Raw genomic sequence first — 25,005 nt, 5'->3', positions numbered from 1 at the left:
GTGCAAGATGTGACGTTGTCTGCCAGGTTTTTGTGCGAAAGCCCGGCACCGCGCGTCGCCGCGAGGTGCGAAAGCGGTAATTTTAAATAAATGTATCGTAAATTTTCCGCTCGCTTCTGAGGTCTTGTATGCGGCATGGACGCTCGGTGGCCTGTACTCTACATAGTGCAAGCATTTTAAAGCCAAGCTCAAACACCCCTTTCTGTGGTCCTTTAATGACTTTTACTACATATCACAGCGAAAAGTTCAGAACGACCGAGAAGAAATGTTCCGACCACCACTGACAAGGATAAAAAATGGTTGCTAGCTTCGGAATCAGTCCCTACATTCTAGCACGGGCCCGGGGTCTCAGATCCGTTGCCAATATTGGCGGGGAGCAAGACCCCCTTGACTTTAAGCACTAGCGAGGCCAACGAAGGAGAGATGACACCGTGCGGCCTTCCTTCAGACTGGCAAGAACATCTGAAATCGCACCAGCCAACTTGTCTCTTTGCTTTTGTTTTTCGATATAATACGGGCTTTAGCTTGAAAGACGCACAGGAATTTCACCCTCGCGCGAAACTGCGCCATACCAGATTAGCTGCGCCATCCTGACAGAAAATCATAAATATTCCGCCGAACTGCTTCAAATTTATTGCTTGAGAATTGGACGGCTTCGTACACCGTTTCGAAGTTGACGGGTCCGTTCAACTCATAACCGTCACGCCACATTCATTCGTTATGGCCCGAAGTTTGCAATAGGTCGACTAATCATAAAAGAGCAGCACAGCAACGCGGACTCTTTGCATATAATGTATGCGCGAGTCATCATATCGACCCGACGCAGTTCTGGCACCCGTTATCTTGTTGCTGCCCGATTTTACCTCGGCTAGAAAAGAATATGAGCAGCAGACGTATTGACAGATCAACAAGCCACTCGATTTCCTGGGACGCACTTGTCTTGTGATCCTGTCGTTCAGTGACACTATGGCGTCAGGCCGGTCGATTAGGCGATTTAGGGTTGCTTTCAACTGTAAGCATATGTCGGCTGGTTATAGAAATAGAATGCTCAGGTGTATTGATTTATGTGTATACGGCACGTCGCATTGTTCAGGATGCAGTCTTTGCTGAGCGGTGACGGGCGACGCCTTGTGCGAAGAGTACTCCAAGTCCAAAATTCTCCGTGATACACGTGCAGCAGCGCGGGTGCAGGGCACCAGAAGACCACGTGCTATTAGTCAAATATGACGGAACGTTGAAGTCGCGTTGTTAAGTCACTGCTCATGGCATACTAAACGACGCCTTGCAAACAGCATCCCTGCGATGCGCCTCTGGTCGCAGATTCTCAATATCCTTTCAAAACAGCCCCTGAGTCGAGCCAAATGGGCCCAAAACTAGTTAGGGTTTTAACTCGGTTAAACTGTAGCGCGGAACCACTGGCTTTTTTTGCAATCGCCCGGCCAAGTTTTGGAGATGGATGGGGCCAAATCTGGAGGTCATCGTATAGTGTTGGGCATGGTCAGTTATGGTTGGACATCGGTTTTGGTCCAAATCGGCCTAAGTCAAATTTCGGGGTTGAGCGGGCCATATTGGGGGATGGCCGGGACCAAATTTAGGGGTCACTATCGTGTTGGGTGTGATCTATTATGGCTGGACATCGATTTTGGTCCAAATCGGCCAAGGTCAACTTTCGAGTGTGGGTGGACGAAATTCTGGGGGTGGTCCGAACCAACGTTGCAGGTCACCATCGTGTTGGTCGCGGTCAATTATGGCTGGACATCGATTTTGGTCCAAAGCGGCAAGGTCAATTTTCGGGGGTGGGTGGAACAAATTTTGTTGCTGGCCCGGGCCAAATTTGGAGTTCACCATAGTGTTGGGCATGGTCAGTTATGATTGGACATCGATTTTTGCCCAAATCAGACTAAAAGTCTCTTCGATTTGGCTGCACTGGCTGCACTAGTTCCGCAGTAGTTCCGCCACCGTGCAACGAGCGCGCAAGACCGGTTCCACCAGTTCACAACACTAGCGCCGCAGTGTCGCTGTCAAAACGAATAGGCAAGTTCACAGGCCTTGTCGTCTGCAGCGCGTCGCTTCGCCGGCTCCCTAGGCGGATTCTTTGTGCCAGGTGCTCCATTGATTCGTGCTGATTTTTTTCTTTTTCTTGTGTGGTGCATCGGACTTTTCGTGCGTGTGTCTATAAACGTGATCGAGATGGCTGCCTGCTTGCAAGCGGCTATGGAGCTGTTAGAGTCCGACAGCGACGAAGAATTCGACGAGATGTGCATTTTAGTTGCATGTGGTGTCGTCAGAAACGATCGCCATCGTATCCCTGGCTACTGTGAAACTGTAGTGGGCACGTACTTCGAAGTGGAGTTCAAGAGACTCTTCCGGCTGTCTAGAAGGACTTTCGATGAGCTGAGAGCTCGCTTTTATGGCATCCGCTTTCTTCCCCGATGCTGTACAAGGAAGGCGGCAGATTTCGGCTGAAAAAACATGCCTGATAGCTTTAGTCTACATAGGCTCCCAGTGCTCAATGTACTCTATTGCCGATAAATTTGACGTGGCGGAGTCGTCGGTGCACGTCTGTGTCAACCGAGTCGTCAAGTTTTTACACGCCATCAGGGACGAAGTAATCTGCTGGCCTGGCAGCGCGGAGACTGTCCGCGTGAAAGCTGGATTCCTCGCGAAGAGTGGTGGCAGGGGGCCCCGGAACACTATAGGGTGCATCGATGGATGTCATGTGGAGATCCTTAGGCCGGATCAATCTGCACATTCTTACTACAACCGGAAGAAGTTTCCGTCCATCATACTGCAGGGGATCTGCGACGATAAAAACAGATTCACGCACGTGTTCGTCGGTTTTCCGGGATCAACACACGATGCGCGTTTGCTGAGAGAAAGCTCTTTCTTTCAGAACGCATCCGCAATGTGCGACGGTGGGTATCTTCTTGGGGACTGCGCTTACCCGCTAATGCCGTGGCTCATGACCCCCTTCAGAGACAACCAGAACAGTTTTCCTTCGTGGAAAAGAAACTTCAATGGAAGGCATAGCCAACAAAGGGTGACCATTGAAAACACTTTTGGGCTGTTGAAGCAGCGCTTTCGAAGGTTGTACTTCGTTGACGCCAAAACTGTAGTACAGTGCTGCTTCCTTGTAATGGCTGCCTGCGTTTTACACAATTTTTGTAATGAAGAAAGGGATTTTTTGGAAGAGTTGGAGACTTTGCCACTTTACGACGATGCAGGAAACCGAGAGCCAACAGGACATATTGACCCTAATTTGTTAGGCTACAGTGAAGCTCTGAGGGAATACATTGCAAAGCAGCAATGCTAAGGCAGCCTTGTTTTCATGAAGATTGTGTCATGCTACTGCCATGCTGTCTGTGTAGTGCTTGCATGAATTCTAGTGCTGTTCAAGTTAAAGTGAATAAATGTGGAAACATATTTTGAACGTTTCCTTTTCATTTAGGATACGTAGCACACAGGTCACGAAACACCAAAGTGCGGGGGTTTACTGCTTGTTTAATCGCATGGCTTCGATTAGCATGTCAAACTTGGCCATGCGCTCCTCGTGGCGCTTCGCTCTCGCTGCATCCAACTTCAGCAGCGTTTCGGCAAGGACACTGTTTGAAGATGTCCTCTGCCTCTTCCTGCGGGGCATGCTGGCCGGCACCTCCTCCATGTCTCTGGAGGAGTTCATGTCCTCTGCAGCCACACTTTGCACACAAGAATACAAACATTACATCACTTTCTGTGGTTTGCACCAAGTACATCACTAGGAAACCAGCTGCACAAGAATGGACACATATGACATGCTTCTTTTGCTTAGGAAAATAATAAGCATTGCTTACAATGTAAATGTTATTTCAGCTTGCAGTCAGTGCTTAGTCTTGTCATGTGTGTTCCTTCTCATGTACCAGATTTAATCTGCCATTCCAGTTGTAAGCCTACCTAAAAAGACATGCATATAATGTAATTAGTATACTTACTCTGAGTTTCCTGCAGAGGCTCCAGTCTCGAGGAGTGCTGGTGGCTGTATATGGTGCTCTTTTTCCAGCACCTTGGACAGCTCCCTACATGGCGCAAGTTCTATTAGAACTATTCAGCAAGTCAGCTAGACATTTAATGGACTGGGTACTCACTCCTCGTACTCGCATGGCACACGGTGGTGCCCCGATGTGTTATTTTTTGTTCTTGCTCGCTTGTAGCTGCGCTCCAACGACTTCCACTTGTTTTCCACTTGGACAGCCGAAAGAGTGCCTCCAAACTCATGGTTGAGGAGGTTCGTCAACCTTGTCCAGAACATTTTTTTTGTCCTAAAGAAATCAAGCCAGAACTGTAACACGTACTGCAGCAACTATCAAACTCAATGGCAAAAACAGGGGTCGCATTTCCAAAAGCATGCTGGGATGAAATATGAAATGCACTTTGGTTTGTATTACAATGATTGCCAATACATTCAAATACAATAACCGCTCGGTACAAATTCTCGCATTTTTGTCTTTTTTTTGCGTTTGCAAGCATGCTGCGTAGAATCGGGGATGGACACATACCTGAATCCCCCTTTCTGGCCAACCAGGTCCTTAAATTGAACATATTTGTCGATTAAAAACCGCGTTTTTGCGCCGCTCCAAAGCTCTAAATCTGCTTCCGCAGAAGCAGGTATAGGTGCAACTGCTTCTGCTGAGGCAGAGGCACCTATACCGCTTTCGTCGGAAGCACGTGGCTGGCTGGCAGGTGTGTGCTCATCTTCGAAAACAAACACGTAGCGTTCGCCGTCTGAAAAAGAAGAAAAAAGATAATGAGAACGAGCTGTAGACGCGCAAACTTAGCGAAGTGACCGAGAAATCGCACAGGGTGCATTTCCCTCGACAGCACCAGTCTGTGGCGTTAGCGTGGTGCGACTTTGCTTGCGAGTATCAAAATGCTTCCTCAGACGGTCAGTACGAACGCAGGTACGCGCAATTCGTGCACACGTAAAAGAGAATCCAGAATTTAAATTTTGCTGTTCACTGCTTGAAGCCATAGCAGACAAACAAAACCGCGCACCACGTGAAACGTGCTTACCACGTTTTTTCAGTAAGCCATTGAACAACACTCACCTGCCCCCTCGTACAGGTATCCATTCCCATCAGGAATGCAGGAGCCGTCGCTGCTACGGACAGCCGTCACCGTCTTCGTAATGTCGCCGACAGCTATTTCGACCGTCGTCTGCAGCGAACTTCGAAAAACACCCGCCATCGTGAACTGGCTGGCACTTGCTCCGAAGTGAGTGCAGCGCAGTCGTGAACTCGTTGAGAACTAGACCTGCACTTGTACAAAAAGAAGAGGAAAGTGCAGAGTGCGCGCGCTGCACTGGCAAAACGTGTACGACAGTGCTGCACTCTCTGAACTCGTGCAGCTAGTGCAGCCAAATCGAAGAGACCTTAAGTCAGATTTCGGGGTTGGGTGGGCCATATTTGGGGTGGTCCGGCCCAAATTTGGGAGTCACCATCGTGTTGGTCGCGGTCAATTATGGCTGGACATCGGTATTGGTCCAAAGCGGCTGAAGTCAAATTTCAGGGATGGATGGACCAAATTTTGCAGGTGGCCCGGGCCAAATCTGGAGGTCACCATAGTGTTGGGCATGGTCAGTTATGGTTGGACATCGATTTTGGTCCAAAGCGGCCGAGGTCAAATTTCGGGTGTGGGTGGACCAAATTTTGCGGGTGGCCCGGGCCAAATTTGGAGGTCACCATAGAGTTGGGGATGGTTAATTATGGCTGGACGTAGATTTTGGTCCAAATAGGCCGAAGTCAATGGCGCCGGCCAAATGTGGAGCTCGCTATTGACACGGGCGCGTCCTCGATTTTGGTGCTTAACGGCCAGGGTCAAAATTCGTGGTTGGAAAAATTGAAAATTGGTTTTTGAGTGAATGAAATGGCGCAGTAACTGTCTCACATATCTGGGCGGTCACCCGAACCAGACCGTAAGGGAATAGATAAAGGAGGCAGTGAAAGAGGAAGGGAAGAAAGAGGTGTGGCTGTGGAGGGGTCCAGAATAATTTCGACCACCCGGGGATCTTTAACGTGCACTTACAATCGCACAGCACACGGGCGCCTTTTGCGTTTCGCCTCCATCAAAACGCGGCAGCCGCGGTCGTGTTCGAACCCGGTAATCCAGCTCTGTAGTCGAGCGTTCTAACCACTGAGCCACCGCGGTGAGTCGAGGGTTGGTAGACCAAATTTTGGGGTGGCCCGGAGCAAATTTGGAGGTGACCATAGGGTTTGCCGCGGTCAAATTCGGGGGCGGCCAGACAAATTATAGGGGTATCTGTGCTTCATGCTTTTTTTAAAACTTAACATCACGTCACTGTTGCTAGGTGTCGGCGCAAGAAAGGTCGGACGGACAAGGTTCTTGGTCGGAGCTGGTGAGTGTGTGAGTGCTTTCGCACTAATAAGAAAGTAACCGAGGCGCTGCCTCCGATGTTCTGGGCTGGTTCCTCTTGTCTTCTTCGGGCGTCGAGGGCTGACAAATCTAGCGCTGACCAAGACCCGCTACGAGGGCCTAGATTCTCCACAATTTATAAGAATAAAAGTGAAGGTTGATTGCGAAAAACGGCACAAACTGACGGACGCACAACAGAAGGAGGCACCTCATGGGCTAAAGGTTGTATGAAAACGCAAAGGAATATATATACAGAGAAAGCACCGGAAACTGCGCACATCACGACCGCGTGGAGACAAGTTGAAACGCATACAAGGTTGCACCCAAAAACATATTAGCCAGAAGCAGATGGTAGCGGGTTTTCTAAGTAACAGAGTTTTTTATATGACGGCCTCCGAAGGCTGACTGAGGCACTAGATTTTCCTACTAAAAATGCTTCCATCACCTTACAAGTCACGTGGTCCTTATGACGGAACACAATAGTGGCGCTCGGTAAGTGTGGCGAGCATCCACTTTTCCGGCAATGTACAGGAAGACGGTCAAGAGAGTTAGCTTTTGAGTTGTACTTGCTTCGCAGTGCATCTAGTACATCCTAAAGAAACTTTCGCCAGTTGTAACGACTACAAGACGGCTTGTTTGTCTTGCCGAGACGCCTTCTAGCCGTCGAGTAGGCCGTTTGGTATTCAGTCAAAAAAGGCTTTTTGTACAGGAAGGGATTCTATTTTTGAGATTTCTACACTGTGTCTTGCAAGATGTCTTGTACCTTAAAAAAAAAGATCTGGCACATTAGCTTAGCTGAGCCACAAGATCTGTCAAGATGTTTCGAAATGTTCTTCAAGCAGACTGCAAAATAATTTCTCAAGATATCTTAAAAACATTAGTGTCTCGGGGCTGGTTGGGACGTACATAAGACGGCTTATCTTGGCGTGACAGCTAGATTATAGCCGCCCAGTAGGCCCCCGGAAGCGTGACGAAGCCCTAACAAGGATCTTCACACAATAAGAGCGTTTCTCTGTAATTAAAACAATCAATAAGCGGTCATATTTCCTTTTGCCCTCGCCTAACCTGATTTCAACCTCGCTCACGATGGCATAGCTGCCGTTCGATGGCTTAAACTGAAGCAGAAACATGGGAGAAGATATTCAGTTATAAATTATTTACAGGGCGAAAGCTAATTGCTCGTGACGATCAATGTTTACTAATGTCTTGCGCATATCATTCTAAAATATGCACAGAATAAACGTGTCCGTGTACCCTTCCAATTCGGTACTAGAAGACGAAGACCAAGGTTGGGTGAAGAGAAAGAAAACGAATAGAACAAGACGAAGCGTTCAGAAGCGAGCTTTAGGATGCCGAAGATTAACAACACTGGACTGGACCCCACCATATGGGTTCAATCTGTCTGCGAAGGTCGCCAGCTTCCAGGAGCATACACCTTTTATCTGCAGGGTGAGCTGCACCCCCACACCGGCATCGACAGCGGCCGCGGCAACCCGGGCCGCAGCTTGGACCGCGCCACTGCCGCATCCTGCAGCTTGGGGCCGTCGCAGACGTTCTTTGAGGTATCCAGTGGAGCGCCTTTTCCAAGAATGAGCTCTGAACGCGGCGAGCCACTTGTCCGTAGCGGACGCACTTGGAGGGCATCTGGCTGGTCTCCACGACCGGGATGCAATTCGCCAACGCCACCACAGGGTGTTCGTGGATGCTGGCCTCCGCCACCTACGCCGCCAGGTTTTCGGGATGAACGAGCCTCCCGCGAGGACCTCAGGCATCTGCTTTCTAACCGCCGAGGCAGGCCGCTTGACTTTCATCGTGCAGAAGGTAACACAGCCGGAAGCCCACAAGAAAATCGGAGTGGGTCAAAGATTTCTCAGAGATCTTTTTGCCGGAGGTCAGGAGAGCTCAACCGCGATACTGCGCCGTCACAAAAGACTCAGAGAGTGAGGCCAGCGGAAAGTGTTGGGCAGACCGATGATTTAGAACGCAAGCGAGCTCGCACCCCTGCAGGTCGCGATTTGGCTGAAGGCGGAAGTTACGGATTCCTTCAGACGTCCAGGACGAACGAAGAGGCATGGTCTGTGGCCATTGCAGAGGCCGTGAGCCTCTGGCGAAAACAAGCATCTTGTAAAGAATTTAGTGAGCAAGAGCGCAACGAGACGACCAGTGGGAAGTACACACCAGGTCAAGGCGTCGCGCCAACAATGAAGGAAAAAAATCAGGAGCTGCCCTCAGCAGGAGCAGACTCCCGGCTATAGAGGTACAGCTAGCATCCAAGTCTGTTCGCGACAACACTACCGTGCCGAGGGGCTGGCTGGTACTTCATCGAGTTCATACGCAGCAGTAGCATCGCAGAGGACAAAATTCCACTACAGGCAAGCACCCGTCCCAGAGCCGCCACCAGGGGGCCAAAGATGGGATGTAAGGAGTACTGTTTGCACTCTCTGTCCTTGACTTTGTGCCCACGTACAGTGACGCGGGAACAAGAAGCCTAGAAATTGGTTAAGATCTTTAGGTGAAAGCTCCTGCGACAGATGTGGAAACCTAGGCATGCTTGTGGTTCTGGCACATTCGCGATGAGGACATGGACTGGACATGGAGTGGAATCTGTGTAGGCGCTTTCTGAGCAGTCGCTGTAATGATTTCTCTAGATTTGTAAAATGCTGCATTGTTTGATTGGAGGGTTTCACTTGATGTTACTGTGATTTGATCATTTTCGGGTTATTAAAGTGGATGCACTGCCCTGTCACTCTTTCATCTCTATTGAGATTATTACAGCACTTAGCAGTCACCAAGAACATGTACTAGGGATAATATTCGTGCGACGTGGCCACGTCAAAGAGCCCAAGGTGGTCGAAATGACCCGGAGCTTTCCACTGCGGCATCCCTCATAGCCTGAGTGGATGTGTGACGTTAACCCCCCTAAGCCAACCAATTATGTGATGGGGCATTCAGCCTGTTTGATCATGAAAGGGTTAGAAAAGGGGCCTCCGAGCTGAAATTGCCTTGTTCTCTCAGGTCTGTCTACACTATATTCCTCAGTCAGGTAAAGCCTACCTTCCTGGCTAAATAATTCTTCGCAAATTTCACAAAGTTGTATCAGCTGTTTAAGAACGGATCAGGTAGTCATCAGCTCACATATATCTGCTGGCCTACGCACCAAAAACTTTAGGTTAACTTAGATTTGGGGTAAAAATTACAATGGAGCGAGGCACGAAAAGGGAAATAATTGGCGACTTCGGGACATATGAGAGCAGCGTGCGTCAGGGAACGAGCCCAATATGAATGAATTCTGGATGAAATCATAAAGATGAAATATTAGCGGCGGTACATGATAGCAGAAAACCCCGAGTCCGAGAGGGCAACAGAGGGGTTTCAAAACAAAGAAAATGTACAACACAGGATGAAAAGTGTCAGGTATGGAGATCGCAAAGACAAGGATAATCGGAGATCAGTGGAAAAATTAGTTAGCCTTGCAATGGACGTTGCAGGGCTTATGATGTCGACGTGCGCCGTGTCCAGAAATCAAAATTTACCCCCCCCCCCTCCTTCCACTCAGCCTGAGAGGCAGGGGCATCGCTGCAATTGTCGGCAATTTTTCCCACAACGCTGCAGCTAGGAGAGAGAGGGGAGGGGGCTTTTTAATGAACAGCGATTTTCAGTGGCGTAAATCCATGAAAATTTCAGGCGGGCACACGGCTCTCCTCCCACCTTCCCACGGACTAAGAACTCCCAACTGCGGGTATGTGCCGAAGTAGCGACAAAGCCGCCGCCGTGAACAGAAAGAAGCCTAGCTGACCGGTGGTGACACAGTAGAGCAAATTGGACAGTCGTCGAGAGGAGGCTACAAACATTTACTAGCGAAAGGCCCTTACCGTCTAGCTGCAAACCCTGCATAGTGCCCTATGCGCACAGTTAAATGTGGCACACTGTGCCGCATTGTTCAACGGTGGATGTTTTCCACTTGAATAGAAGGGTATCTTCGCCTGCGTTCCTAACGTACTAAAAGCTGGTTAACTGAAGGTACTTCGTATTTTCGGACAATCTTTGCGTAACCCATGCGGATGTGGTCCTTGAAGTTGTAGATCTCTCTCTAGGGATCTGGAACAGTGTTTGGACTTGGTAGAGGTACCGACCATTCTCGAAGGAAAGCTCTCTCCTTAGTTGAAAACGATATGATTCCATATTTCTCACTGCTGTACGATCTCCTTGCCATGTTAGTAAAGTCCGTAACAAAGCGCTCATAGTGCACCACGACGCTAAGCACCCTAGCGCGCTTACGAGGGCAACAGGTTACGCTTAAGCTAAAGTCGTTGTTTTTAGAAATTTCTCTTCTAAAGTGTTGCCTCACGAGCCACTGAAAGGGATGGCATGCAGGGCTCTATGTATAACCCAATTTTTTTCTGTTCTGCCCACCTTGGGTAGGCACTCTTCGCTGGTACGAACCCAATGTTGCGCTTCTTGATTTTGCAAATTTTTTAGCTGCTACACAATGTTGGTTTACTGCTTGTTGTATTTGTCTCTCTCTCTCTGTTTTTTTTTTTTGATAGCCAAGTTTTGTCTTTAAAGGAAACGGACATGCACGGGCACGACTCAATGAGCACCGGGCCGGTCCGGGCTGGTCATTACAAATTGACATGTGGCCACGGTCTGGTTCGGAGTCCGGACCGAAGTAGCGGCAACTAATGATGTGCCCCATTTAAATACCGGCTTGTGCAGACCTCTGGCGCCGAGTACAAAGTTATGTTTTGCTTCGTTCATCGAATCTAAAGCCTGCGTTGTGCCCTTTAAGCATTCCTGTTCGGCGGTTGTGCTATTTCTGCAGCATTTAAGCAGCATTGCTTTCTCGCTCTATAATCACAGCCTCCATGCTCATTTATTAAGGCGAAAACCTTTAATGGCCCATACTGTCATCCGTCCGTTCGCAGACGGTGTCACACGTTTAACTCAGGAACTAAAAAAGATACCAGAAACAGAATGCCTGCTTCAGATAGAGGAAGAAAGAATGAACCTAGAAGCCAAGTTGGATGACCGTAGAGTAATTAGTTAATTATTATAGGCAAAAATGTCGAAATTGCGTCGAAATAACGCTGATATCGATATAGCCACGGAAATAATGTACCGTCACATCCAACGGTTGTCGTCACGGCACAGTGAAAATTGTCACAGAATGGTCATAAAAACGTTGGATTTGTGTCAAATTAGTTAAAAAAATGTGTAATTAAGCGAAATTATTACCTAAGATCTCCGAAAGATGTATAATTTGGGTATCAATATAGCCACGGGAACGGTGTGACGTCACATTCACCGAAAGTCGTCAGGGCATAATGAAAATTGTCACAGAATGGTCGGCTTTCGCCTCTCAACACTTCAGTTGCAAAAGTGTCTCGTAATTTTTTTTTTGTTCATAGGAGCCGTGTGCCCGAGATAGTGGAAGGGACACGTACACTTATCTAATCGGACCGGCAGTTTTAAGAAACTGAAGAGGAGGGCTGTAGGCATTGCTGAATATGTTTCACTCATTTCCTTTTTAAAATAAAGATGGCCAGCAGGTATGAAGTAGTGTTAAGCATGCCGCCAAGGCGTGTCGCATCGGTCAGCGCCTGTATCTAGCAGTGCTAAAACGTTCGCCAGGTTAGAGCAAGATAAGGACCCCGATGAATGTTTCCAAGCTTTGCGTGGTGCCGACCCTCGAACGCTCAGTACTTCCCTTTAACATCGCTATCTCAATCACACATTGAATCGATGCCAGTAAAGCAGGCTTAAAGTTAAATTAAACACAATCACACTTAGTCATGACATATCCTTTCATTGTTGGCGGACTGGAATTATGATAGCACTGTTTTTATTTTTGAACATGTGATTCTGCTGAGCCATTCTGTGGAAAGGAAGAGGGCTCCTCGCTCCTGCGGCTTTCCTGTGTGCCATGTGCTGCTCGTATCAATCATTGCCGACCGAATAGTCCCGGCACGGATCGCAAGAGGAGGGAGGGGGAGGGGGGCTCGCATGCTGTGCCCCCCACTCTAAGCGAAAGGGGGATCAGGACCCCCCTGTTTCCCTCCCCTTTCCCCTTCCCGCGACTCAAGCCACTGGCGATTTTAGCCGGGATTTGAAAGCGTTGACAAATGCATTGGGGACGAGCTTTTTGAGAGAAAGGCATTAAGAGAAGGCCGAGAAAAAGTTTAAATAACTAAAAATAATAAAAATATGCCGGCATGAATTGGGGTGAATACACATCGAAGGGAGCGCAAGTTGCCTGCAGCTGCGCGGAAAAAAAGTTCAGCGCCCGGCGAATACATATCAAGGGTCAGTACAAGATGGTTTAAAAGTTTGTCGACGAGTCCAGTGTCTTTCATAAAGGCAAATAAAAGGGGGAGTGCACTGCGCTGCTGCGAAGGGCGGGGCGAGGAGCATAAGACTCGCACAGTTTATCGATAGGGGCAGCTCTGGGTCTTTGTTTTGCGCTCGTAAAATGCTGACTCTTCTGCATAAACTGAACATTTTAACAAAATGTGCTGCATTGTTACAACGAGACACAGTTGCCACAGTAGGTATGTTTAACCAAAGGGGTATGCGGAAGCCGCTTGTGAACACGGCGTACAGTCGGAATCGGAGACAGATTTCAGATGGCCAGGAAGTCTATGAAATGAAAAATTTTATTATTCCTTTTTTATACTTTATTTATTTCTTTGTTTCTTTGGAAAGGAAATGGCGCAGCATCAGTCTCACGTCTCGGTGGACACCTGAACCGCATCCTAAGGGAAAAAAAGAAAGGTTAGTTTGAAAGAAGAAAGAGGTGCCGTAGTGGAGGGCTCCGAAATAATTTCCACCACCTGGGGATCTTTAAGGTGCACTGACATCGCACAGCACACGGGCGCCTTGCCGTTTCTCCTCCATCGAAACGCGGCCTCCGCGGCCAGGTTCGCACCCGGGAGCTCAGGCTCAATAGCCGAGTGCTCTAACCACTGAGCCACCACGGCGGGCGGAAGTCCTGATTTCAGGTGTGAGTCATTATAATAAAGAAATGCCTAATGGTGAGATGACAGATTTCAGATCCGATCCCTTTCGTCATAAGCGTATTTTTTCGCCGTTAATTGACGCGTCGGATTTGGTAAAGTAAACCTTCCTGAAATTTTGCGGGCCGCTTTGTCAGCCTTTGTCGTTGCCCAAAACGCCATAGTGTGCTCTGATTCATTGGAATAGCATAGAGTGACCTGCAACACTGGCTAAAGGATGTAGGTATTGCGGGGAACCTGCTTCCCCCCGGTCTCAATTCGGCCGAACAGCACGATTCGAACGTCGTGGTATGTATTTAGTGAGCGCGTTATTGGACGCTGTCCTCTATAGCTACACGCGGCGCTTTCGGTTGCAGGCAGCAAGGCTTGCTCCTCGGCTCCCGCGCCAGGCGCGCCGGATGGATTTGTCACACGAAAGTAACTCGCACGGGAGGGCCCCATTGCGCAACGCCTCAATTCTCGGCGCGATCAAATGCTCGCCGCCGATGTTGCGTCTCTACCCGAGCAGGTAAATCGGAAGCCTGTCTTACGCAGCCTTCTCCGTCCGATGATTCGCTCATGGATGTTTTGAAGCTAGCTGGCCCTCTCTCTGTGTGTCATTTGCATGAGCTGCAAATAACAGCTTAATGCACAGTGTTCTCGTCTCTTTTTTGTTCCCTTGAGCACGGACTCGACGGCGATAAGCGGGCGATAACGCAGAAATCCGCAGATTGGGGAGGAATATCCCACCCCAGATCGCCACAGAATTCATTGTCACGAGGGAGTGACTTGCGAGTTGTTTTATTAATCACGGTTGAGAGATTTTGCAGAGGTGCTTTGGATGTGTGAATATTTATTTATTTATTTATTTCATAAATACTGCCGACTGCCCTTTGGCGGTCAGGGCAGGAGTGCACAAAGGAAAAAAATTACAAAGTGGTAACAGCAGTTTCCAGCTGGTGTTGTACTTGGCAAATGGGTATAAACAGTTCAAAATGCGGAAAAATGACAGCAACACGAAAGAAACAACCGCTCCAATGCACATACAAAATCAATGGCCTTCCGATCAACTCAGTGACTCAGGTGAAATATCTTGGGGTGACCATGACATCCAACCTGAACTGGAGCGTACACATCCAGTCCATTGTCTCAGCAGCGTCCAAAAAACTTCGATTATTAAAGCACCGCCTAAAGCATTGCACGAGCAAAACTAAACTGACAGCATACACATCACTTGTGCGTCCAGTGCTCGAATACGCCGACGCTGTATGGGATCCGCACACAAAAACGGATATAAAAAATCTTGAAGGCGTCCAGAGGAAAGCACTCCGGTTTATTTACCACGCTTATGGTCGGCAGGTCTCGGTGTCTGATTTGCTCAACAGATCTGGGCTTCCCACTCTTGAATCCCGTCGCAAGCAGCACCGACTAAAAATGTTGTTCAATATCATACATAATAACACAAAACTGAATTTTCAGAGTTACATGCAATACAACACAACACGCCCCACCCGTAACAAACACGAAAGGACTATCTTGATGCCACGATGCCGAACAAAAGCATGTTCTTGTTCCTTCTTTCCACGCACCATTTCCGAATGGAACCGACTGCCAAGCGATATCACCAACCTGGTATCTTCAGAATCCTTCTTGTCTGCTGTTTCGGCTCATGTATCGCAGTAGCGTGTCTAGTACACAGTGTATTTCGGTTTCCTTGTTTTTATTCTGTTCACTTAGACTGTTTGACGTCGGATGATTTGCCTGTACTTTTTTTTTTTGCTTCCCGTTGGTCTTATTGAATTTTGTCCTCGTACTGTAATCGCCCTTTGTCGCTGTTATTTTGTTGTTACCACTTTGTAATTTTTTTCCTTTGTGCACTCCTGCCTTGACCGCCAAAGGGCAGTCGGCAGTATTTATGAAATAAATAAATAAATAAATAAATAAATAAATAAATAAATAAATAAATAAATAAATAAATAAATAAATAAATAAACAAATAAATAAATAAATAAATAAATAAATAAATAATGATTCATTTCATTTTGACTCCATTTAGCCATACCATCAATGTGACAAAAGCAAGAGCAGACAGGAAAGCAAACGGCTAATCACAGACACAGCCAGTTTGGTCGCCGCACCGCCACTAGCCAGCCTCATGCTGCCACATTCAGTCCATTTGAGTCGCACGAACCACGCTGCACCAGTTGGTTGCAAAACCGATGCCCAGTTTTCTTTTGTCAAGAAGGGATTAGTGGCGACATATATTGTAAGGTGTGTCAAACGGTCGTCGTGTTGCGTCAGTTGTGGGCGTCTGCGCTGGTAGGCCAGTGCAATGTGGGCTCGAGATGAGTTTACGCAAGGAGGTAGCATCATGGTCATGTTTAAGCCGTGGTCATTGACAGAGGACGAAATGGAATGGAAACAGATCGTTACCTATTACCGCTCCAGACCTATGTGTGAATGTGCTTTACCTTCCCCTTATCCACAAGGAAGCGTCATAGCAAAGAAGCATTAGGGAAGCTTTCATGGAGGCTGCACTCTCCTGTAAGAATCCATTTTTTATTTTTTTCTTACCGTGAGTGCACGCGGCGTATGCTCCGCAATTACTGTTGAGTGGAGTTAGAGTGCGGTCACTGCAAAATTTCGTCTTAACTGAGGAAATGCAAAACAGTTTGTCTGAAGTGCATTTTTTATTACACTGAGTCTAATGGAAAACCCGCCAAACGTTCTTACACTGTCCATATTATCAGAGAATTTGATGAGTTCGTCTTAAAAGGAGTTTACTGTAAGCGCTCACTTTGGAATCATCTTCTCAGAAACAGGCAACTTGATCCATTGTTTTCTATAACATATATTTAGATATACATGCTTAAGCATATTTGTGGGGGCATTTCTCATGTGACTTAAATTCTGGTAAGGCAAACATAATTTTATGGCTTTTTCAGGTTCGTCCTAGGGAGTCTGCTGTATTAGATTTCAACAATGTTGATGAGACTTCCTGCTCATGAGCAATGATCATAATGAGGTAAAATTTCTATACTGACTTTCGGGCATGAAAGTTGTGACTTATATAATGCCAAATCTGGACATGTAGCACCAGCTCTGAAAATAATGGCATTGCCATGCTGAAAGGGGCAGACACACCAAAATTTTAGTTGAGCATATATGCTTTTAAAACGATCAGTAAGACAATAGTAAACAGGAATCACTACGTCAATTGCGTACGCTCAGTACCCACCTTACATCTGAATTTATTCTTCCGTGCAGTTTCAGTTTCAGCATTCAAAACACTGTTGCGATGTTATCAGTGAGCTCCAGATCACGAGGCATGAAAAAACCGAAAAACAATAGCTATTTGTTCACTAGCTAGCATTACGCCTCCTAAAGCAGTTAAGGTTAAGAGTTTGAATGAATTAAAAGAACAAAGTAGTGGTTAGATTGCAGTTATTGTATACCTCACATGATCTCGTATTCACTTGTGATCAGTGTTGACGGTAACGCGTTACAAGTAACGGCGTTACCGGTAGCGCGTTACTTTTTTCAGTAACTTAGTAATGTACTCGTTACCATTCGAGACCTTTAACGGGCAACGTACTTACGCTAACATTTTTTGGTAACGTGAGTTGTCACGTTACTAGTTACTTTTTGTTCCAGTTGTCGCCCACTCCGTTCCTTTTTTCTAGTAAAAAAGCGCAGAGCACCTAAAGTGATGTTGCAAATAAACAAACAGGTGCTTTCGACGACCTTTGTTGCGGCTCGCATGCAAGCCAGAATACATCTGCCCTTAACGACGCACCCAACTAAAAAAAAACACACAATAGCCATAAAGCACGAAACGTGCACGAACACGCATCCCACACTCGCCTTCGCCTAGCTCCCCTTCCAGAACCACTCACACGCACAACTCTCTACAGAGTGGAAGCATGCCGGGCATTATTGAACATCACATTTTTCAGACTTACTGTAAATTTGTTGAGAGTTCAGCGCAGTTTTCTTTGTTAAGTTATAATTGATGATGAAGTGCCATTTTGTGTTTAATGCCACATTCAGAAGATGGCTTCACCATGTGCCACAGAGTTAGAATCCAACACTTGTAACTCTACACGCAACTTTAGGCCACTATAGCATTGCTAAGCTCCTGCACATTTGTGCAAGGTATTCTCGTTATATCAGGATATCGCGTAAAATTGTTGTTTGGGCTCGATGTTTTATGTGAAATATGAGCTTTATGAAATTGTTATCGTGAGTTCTTATAACGAAGACGCACTAATCAAAATTTATGGCCATGATGTAACGGCAAAGTAACGCGCGGTACTTTTTTTCGGTAACTGTAATGGTAACGCGTTACTTTTCTTATAGGTAACGTAGGGCGGTAACGCGTTCCTTTTTTCTTAGCGTAACGAGTAACGTATTTATTTACCTTTTTTCGGTAACGCCTACAACTCTGGTTAGAAGTCAACTGCACCAAGCATCACGAATAAAAGCCCATTCAGGCATAGTTCGCTACAGCACGAAACAGTACTTGATACACTCTGTCGAAAAAGCAGTTCCATATACCTTTTGGGCGCGCTAATGTGAACCAGCAGAACACCGACGGCACCTCACCAGATTGTGGCCTCGCCCGCACTCCTGTTTGGTCCAAACATATAATTCGGTAAAATGGTCACTGCAAAGTCGGCTGCCCTAATGAATGTTTCCACCTATTCTTTCTTAAATTTATCCCCTATTGATGGTACAACTTGGCCTTATAGCGCGACAACGTATATCACAACAAAGAGCAGAGCTGTCGACGCCAGCGCAACGGGACGACACAGCTGAGCAGAAGAGGCTCCATACGTACTGTGTGTAGCGACGTCCTGTCGTCTGCTAGTGTCGTCCCATAGCGATGCAATGGACCCTTATTTTTGAAACGTCTTTCTCGAGGACTTTGCTGCTCTCCTCATTCAGTTGACGGCGCAACAGGTAGGCATTGTCATGAAAAAAGACGAGAACGTCGAAAATATAAGGTGCTAAGTGGAAAAAGAAAACTAAAACAGAAAAACCGTGCTGAGGTCCGATTTCGTGCACTGCCAAGGTCTGACTTCCGGGACATGCCGCACAACTTCCGGTGGCTTCACTTTCGGGCGCCCGTTGCGGCATCCAGCCCCTAGTGGAGATCAGTGGTTACCAACGATGCGCTTGGACGCGTGCTGGCGTTCGACTGCACGTTTAGCGCACTTCGCACGAGAATTCTTTGCATCTATGCATCTGCGCATTCTAATTTGGTAAGCTCATTCTTTAAAGATCTAGATGTGTATTTTCTTGGAGGGCGTAACGTTGTGATGTTGGGCGATTTCGGCTGCGTGCTCGATTTCAACTGCGTGCAATTTCAACTGCGGCAGCCAACGTTTATAGATATACTTCTGTTTCGAAACTCCTCATTGCGCCCATGGGGAGGAGCCGGCCTGCCGCTGTTCCTGCCACCGCGGCGCTGCGCTCGACGGTTAAGCAAGCGTCGTCTGCTAGCACTGAACGTTGCGCTTGCGCACTGCTACTGTTGCTGTTGCTGATAGGAAGAAAGAAAAGGAAAGTGCAGAGGCCTGCCTACTGGCTCAAGCCGAGCCACGCTCGTTGCCGCGTACTGTAAGTAGGAGAGTTAAAGGGACAGTGAGGAGAACTCGATCAATTTTTTCCTGTTAGCAAAACTGATAGTTCGGCGTTTCGTGGCTTTTTTGTCGCTTGTCCGGGAGCAAAAGACGCATTTATTTCAGAAAAAATTTGGATTCGAAGTCGAAAAAGTTTTTCCCGCCCTCCGATTCAAACTCGGCCACTCTTATGACGTCACGGCGTTCTCTTATGACGTCACAGGACGGAGTGACGTGTACGTGACGTAAACGCAGAGTCCGTGATTTCGGCGGCTAGCGGTGTGGTCTAGCAGCAGCCTAAATGAAAGCTACCGTCGCCGCACGTTGAAGACATCTATCGGGGGTCGCTACAATCGCTTCGTTTGTGTTTGCACCGGCGTCTTGCTAGCGTTACGATGGATCCCATTCCCGAACCCGCCAACGAAGTTCTCGCAAAAACTCCGGCCTGCATTTCAGCGACCTCAGCCCCACAGAGAGTGCGATGATTTTGAGGGAGTACGGTTATGTTAGGCGCCGGCGGGTCGTTTCCCCCTTCCTCAGTGAGCAGCCGTTGCTAATTAAATATCTTAACCCCAGTTCTGGGAGTCGCGAGAAGCGAGGACAAGGTCGGCATGTCGCGCCCATCGGAGGCTGGCCGGGGCTTTGGGGCCAATGGATTGTGATTCCTTGAAAGGCGCTGTTGCACGGTGCAGCAGGCCGCTTCAAGGAGGTTTCTCACGGATGCAAGGGTGAGGTTATTTTTTTTTTGCCACAAAAAACGAATGGGTGCTCAAGGGCGCTCGCGTTTAAAGTTGGCGCCTTGAATGTAAAACCAACGCGCGAAAGTTCAACGGGCTCTGCGTTTCCGGAGGTACGGGGTCCACTGGATCGGGTTCTCTCGCCCACTTGCATGTACCTTCAGATGTGTACTGTGAATGGATTAAATTAGCCGAACTCGAAGAGAACAGCTCCGGCCAACTGCCGAAGCTATTGAATGGAGCCACAAACAAACGAGTTGGATGAGAGCGGAGTCACGGTCTCTGCAGGTTACAAATCTCTTTTAAAGGGAAACCTTTACTGGCCGCGAACTTGCGATTTTTCCATGGCGGTGCTCCGAGGAGGCACATGAGGTCACAACGCGCGCCTCGCCGCGGAACCGAACCGGTCTGGCCGGACCGGCGGTGGCTGGCGCACTCGGCGCGAAATAGAGACGTGCTCGAAGTCCCCGACAGTGCGGTCAGAGTGCGCCGAAGCCGCCGAACGCGTTGGCGGTCAAGAGCGGTTGGAGTATAAGGGATCTTGCTTTGGCCGACGTGACGTCGCCATGCAGCGCGCGCGTGCGCGTTACGCCAGAATACAAGCACACCTTAACAGAGCCTGCGCTTAACCGCTAACCAGCGTATTCGGTGGCGGCATCTATGTGAGCCATGGACTGAAACCCCCCGCACACTCACTGAATAATAAAAAAAATCTGTGCTAAGGCTCGCAATCGAACCAGGGCTTTCGGCGTCTGAGACAGAGACGCTACCACTCCGCCACGACGACTCAAACTTTAAACCTGAATAAAGGCGCATCTAGTGAATGCACTCCTTCCGATGCAGAAGTCTCCGTGCTTTCGCTATTTATATCCTGGCCTAACAGAGCTAGGCCATCAGCAATTTTTCGGAGACCTCCACTACCGCACATCTTCCTTCTTTCATTTCCTCGTCCATCCCTTCTTTTTACGGCGCGGTTGAGGTGTCCATCGAGAAGTGAGACCGCTACTGCCGCTTTCCTCATAACTAGGGGTTGGGTGGTTGGTTGTTTTTTAGGAAAGGAAAGGGCGCAATATCTGTCTTATATATTGGCGGACACCCGAACCGCGCCGTAAGAAAACGAGGAAGGAGGGAGTGAAAGAAGAGAGAAAGACGTACCCTAGTGAAGGGCTCCGGAATAATTTTGACCACCTAGTGATCTTGAACAGACATTGATATCGCACAGCACACGGGCGCCTTTGCGTTTCGCCTCCATAGAAACGCGGCCGCCGCGGTCGTGTTCGAACCCAGGAAATCCGGGTCAGTAGTCGAGCGCCCTAACCACTTAGCCACCGCGTGGGTCAGGGTTCCGTGTTGAAAATTGGCTTTTGGGGAAAGTAAATAGATGTCAGTGCACGTTAAAGATCCCCAGGTGGTCGAAATTATGCCGGATTCCGCCACTACGGCACCTCGTTCTCCCTTTCTTCTTTCACTCTCTCCTTTATCCCTCCCCTTGCGGCGCGGTTCAGGTGTCCAACAATATATGAGACAGATACTGCGCCATTTCCTTTCCCCCAAAACCAACCAACCAACCAAAGTAAACAGCGCAGTATCTGTCTCACATATCGGCCGACACCTGAACCGCGCCATAAGGGAAGGGATAAAGGAGGGAGCGAAAGAAGAAAGGAAGAAAGAGGTGCCGTAGTGGAGGGCTGACATCGCACAGCACACGGGCGCGTTAGCGTTTGCCTCGATGGAGGCGAAACGCTAAGGCGCCCGTCTGCTGTTGGCGAATTCTTATTAACAGTTTGATGCAAGACATGAAGTGCACTGCTGCCGATGGGTCAAAAATGATTTTCTTGCAGCCAGGCTAAAAGAAAGTAACTAGAGTACCAACTCAGCCTTCAAATCTTGTAGCGCTGACTGCGACAGCATGAGGTAAGATATGCGGCACAGAACAGATTTATCAGCGGTGCTGTCGTCGCATACTTGGTATGGCACGGATTCTTTATCTTCGTGCTCCAGCACGCGTTCTAGCAGCGTTGGTGTTCTTGTTCTGAACCACATACTCCTACGATATCATCATGTTACCTACACTGATCTCTACTAGGTGGCTGGAGGCCGAATTCCCGTTTTCCGAAGTGGGCGCAAGTGAAGCCACCGGAAGTTCGGGGCATTTCCCGGAAGTTCGGTGTCTGCTGTGCATTTCAATGCAAAAAGTCGCGTCTTTCGCCCTTCCGTTCTCAGTTTTTCGCTTTGTTTTCGTGTAGCGTCTACTGTAATGTCAAAGTAATAAGCGAGCTCAACGCGCGAAATGTGTGCATTGTTTGGGGAATCATGTAATTTCAGAGAAACCGAAAAAAGACAGGAATTCAGGTCTCACCATGCCGCGCCAAAGGGGTACATGTATTGAACACTTTTTTCTGATCTGGTTCTTGTCTCCCGAGCGTAATTAGGACAAGTAGTGAAATGACGATGAGTCTAGGTCATCTGAAAAAAGGCAATGGCGCGGAAATCCTGACACTCGACTCGTTATACAGCTACCGCTGTTTCAGTTTCAGTTTTTTTTGGCGGACGATGTCGCTTCTCATCAATGGCAGGCGATATTTATCGCTTTAGTGTGTCATTTACCTTCCAGACGTGCTTTTAATCTAACTTTATAGCACAGTCACGTTTCATCTACACAGCACGAGAGAAACAATTGACGAGAAAGACGAAAGCAGCAGCGCATGCGACAAGCGCTGTTAGAAGCAATGTTGGCGGTAACGCGTTAATTTTTTCGGTAACTTAGTAACGTACTCGTTACCATTTGGGACCTGTAACGGATAACGTTCTTACGTTAACATTTTTCGGTAACGTGAGGTGTCACGTTACTGGTTACTTTTTGTTCCATTGTCGCCCACTCCATTCCCTTTTTCTAGAAAAAAAAGCGCAAAGCACCTAAAGTGATGTTGCAAATAAACAAACAGGTGCTTTCGACGACATTTGTTGCGGCTCGCATGCAAGCCAGAATACATCTGCCCTTCACGACGCACCCAACTAAAAAAAACACAATAGCCATAAAGCACGAAACACGTGCACGAACACGCATTCCCACACTCGCCTTCGCCTAGCTCCCCTTCCAGAACCACTCACACGCACAACTCTCTACAGAGTGGAAGCATGCCGAGCATTATTGAACATCACATTGTTCAGACTTAATGTGAATTTGTTTAGAGTTCAGCGCAGTTTTCTTTGTTAAGTTATAATTGATGATGAAGTGCCATTTTGTGTTTAATGCCACATTCAGAAGATGGCTTCACCATGTGCCACAGAGTTAGAACCCAACACTTGTAACTCTACACGCAACTTTAGGCCACTATAGCATTGCTAAGCTCCTGCACATTTGTGCAAGGTATTCTCGTTATATCAGGATATCGGGTAAAATTGTTGTTTGGGCTAGAAGGCGAAGACGCACTAATCAAAATTTATGGCCATGATGTAACGGCAAAGTAACGCGCGGTACTTTTTTCGGTAACTGTAAAGGTAACGCGTTACTTTTCTTTATATGTAACGTAGGGCGGTAACGCGTTCCTTTTTTCTTAGCGTAACGAGTAACGTATTTAGTTACTTTTTTTCGGTAATGCCTTCAACACTGCTTGTGATGTCTCAACCAAAGCCTGGCAACTGAAACCGAAACTTGAAAAAAAAGACTATTGATCGAGTTACAAATTATTTACCGAGCGCTGATGAATTCCACATGGTGATCCTTGTTTACTAATGTCATATGTATCAATCCAGAGAAAAAATGCGCTCCGAAAAATTTGCAGTTTCCACTCTTTTAAAAAGTAGCTCCTGAAGATTTTGGGACATTTTGAGTTAATTACTGCATTATATTTCTTGGACTTCCTTGTATTAGTTTCGATGAATAGCTTTTGAACATAACAAGGAAAGCAACTATAAAGCAAAAACAAAGAAACTGAGAGTGGGTTTTCACCAAAGTGTAATGTCTAGGACGCTGTCGAAAAAACCTCGTGTGTGCATTGACTGCCCACACTCGTGATCCTAATTGACAAGCTTTGATCATCATTTGTCTGAAACAACCAAAACAAACACGGAACACTTTTTTCGGCAAACACAGAGCTAATATCTAAGATGTGGAGCTTGTGACGTTACATATGCAAAGTTGACCATAAAAACTGCCCCGATTGAGGCCACAAAATGGCCAAATTCAAGAACAATTTTCGCTTAAACAAAATGCCACCTTGCTAACAGATTTCACATGAAGAACTAGAAGGCTGTGGACGAACTGAAAATTTAATTAACATGCGTGCAGGTAAAATAAATTTAAAAAATGCCAGAGTTGCCCTTTAAGCATTATGCATTTCTTCTGGGTATGTGGCATTGACATAAGCCCAGTTAATTCCACGTCTTTCACTAGCATATTATGTTCTCAGAACAAGCTGACTCTATATAATCTTGGCTCCATTTACAATAGCTATCAGTTTACTTGCAATCACCTTTCAGCATTTCACAACATGTCCCGTATTTCCCACGAACGTCGTGTGCTACCCGAGTGTGTTCTGCATTCGCCAATGTTGTGTGGCTCTTCAAAAACTACTTTTTAATCCGAGAGCTATGTACGACATACTAAAGAATATTTTAGTACTGAACTTATGCAAAATACAAGTAAACTGCTGTCCTACAACTTGGCATGTGTGACGCCTGTGAAATCGATCTTGTAATTTTCAACACATGCATGGAGAGAAATATCTGGCGTCTTGTATGCACAGCAACATTTCCGGTATATAACTCCTCATTTCACCCAAACGGTGTTAAGCCTTATATAGAGCATATTTCAGCAGGTTTTCCAATAAGCATAAGTATGCAAGAGAGGAAAAATATATACACTTTCTCAAATTTTCTGCATTTCTTTGACTTTCTCAGCTCTGCTAACTGTCACACCTTTACAGCACCATGAAGCTAATAATCATTGATGAGGTCCTGTTTAGTGTCTATAGCCTGCATGCAGCACACAGAATACAACCAGCATAACATCACACTTAGCTGCTCACTGCCGTCAGCCTTGAAAGTAAAACACCATACCCGAATGTTGCCTCCTTGGCGTCGTACAAAGCAAAGCCCCTCCTCGTTGTCAAAAAAGAGATGTAAACACATATTGGTAAAGTTTAATGACTCGTTCATTGGGTCAGTGCTGTCCCAAGCGAGCACCTCTATCTCAACAACATACCGCTGCACGACTATTCCCTGTTTTATTTGCACAAAAAGGAG

General features: G+C 47.2%; 1 protein-coding gene and 1 pseudogene across 1 annotated transcript; one reads left to right on the top strand and one right to left on the bottom strand.

Moving 5' to 3' along the window:
* Window positions 1–3,481: 3,481 nt before the first annotated feature.
* Window positions 3,482–4,910, bottom strand: LOC144115486 (uncharacterized). The gene is made up of 4 exons (XM_077649889.1): window positions 4,533–4,910; window positions 4,122–4,295; window positions 3,969–4,052; window positions 3,482–3,695 (listed from the first exon to the last, which is right to left on the bottom strand). The coding sequence occupies exons 2-4, from the start codon at window positions 4,283–4,285 to the stop codon at window positions 3,491–3,493; spliced, it is 453 nt and encodes a 150-aa protein (XP_077506015.1). The 5' UTR covers window positions 4,286–4,295; window positions 4,533–4,910; the 3' UTR covers window positions 3,482–3,490.
* A 2,844-nt stretch (window positions 4,911–7,754) lies between these two features.
* LOC144120785 (uncharacterized) overlaps window positions 7,755–25,005 on the top strand; it is a 40,290-nt pseudogene continuing 23,039 nt past the window's right edge.

Source organism: Amblyomma americanum, chromosome 1, assembly GCF_052857255.1.
Source record: "Amblyomma americanum isolate KBUSLIRL-KWMA chromosome 1, ASM5285725v1, whole genome shotgun sequence".
Classification (NCBI taxonomy): Eukaryota; Metazoa; Arthropoda; class Arachnida; order Ixodida; family Ixodidae; genus Amblyomma; species Amblyomma americanum.
The sequence above is the reverse complement of the archived record's forward strand: the minus strand, read 5'-3'. Positions and strand labels throughout refer to the sequence as shown.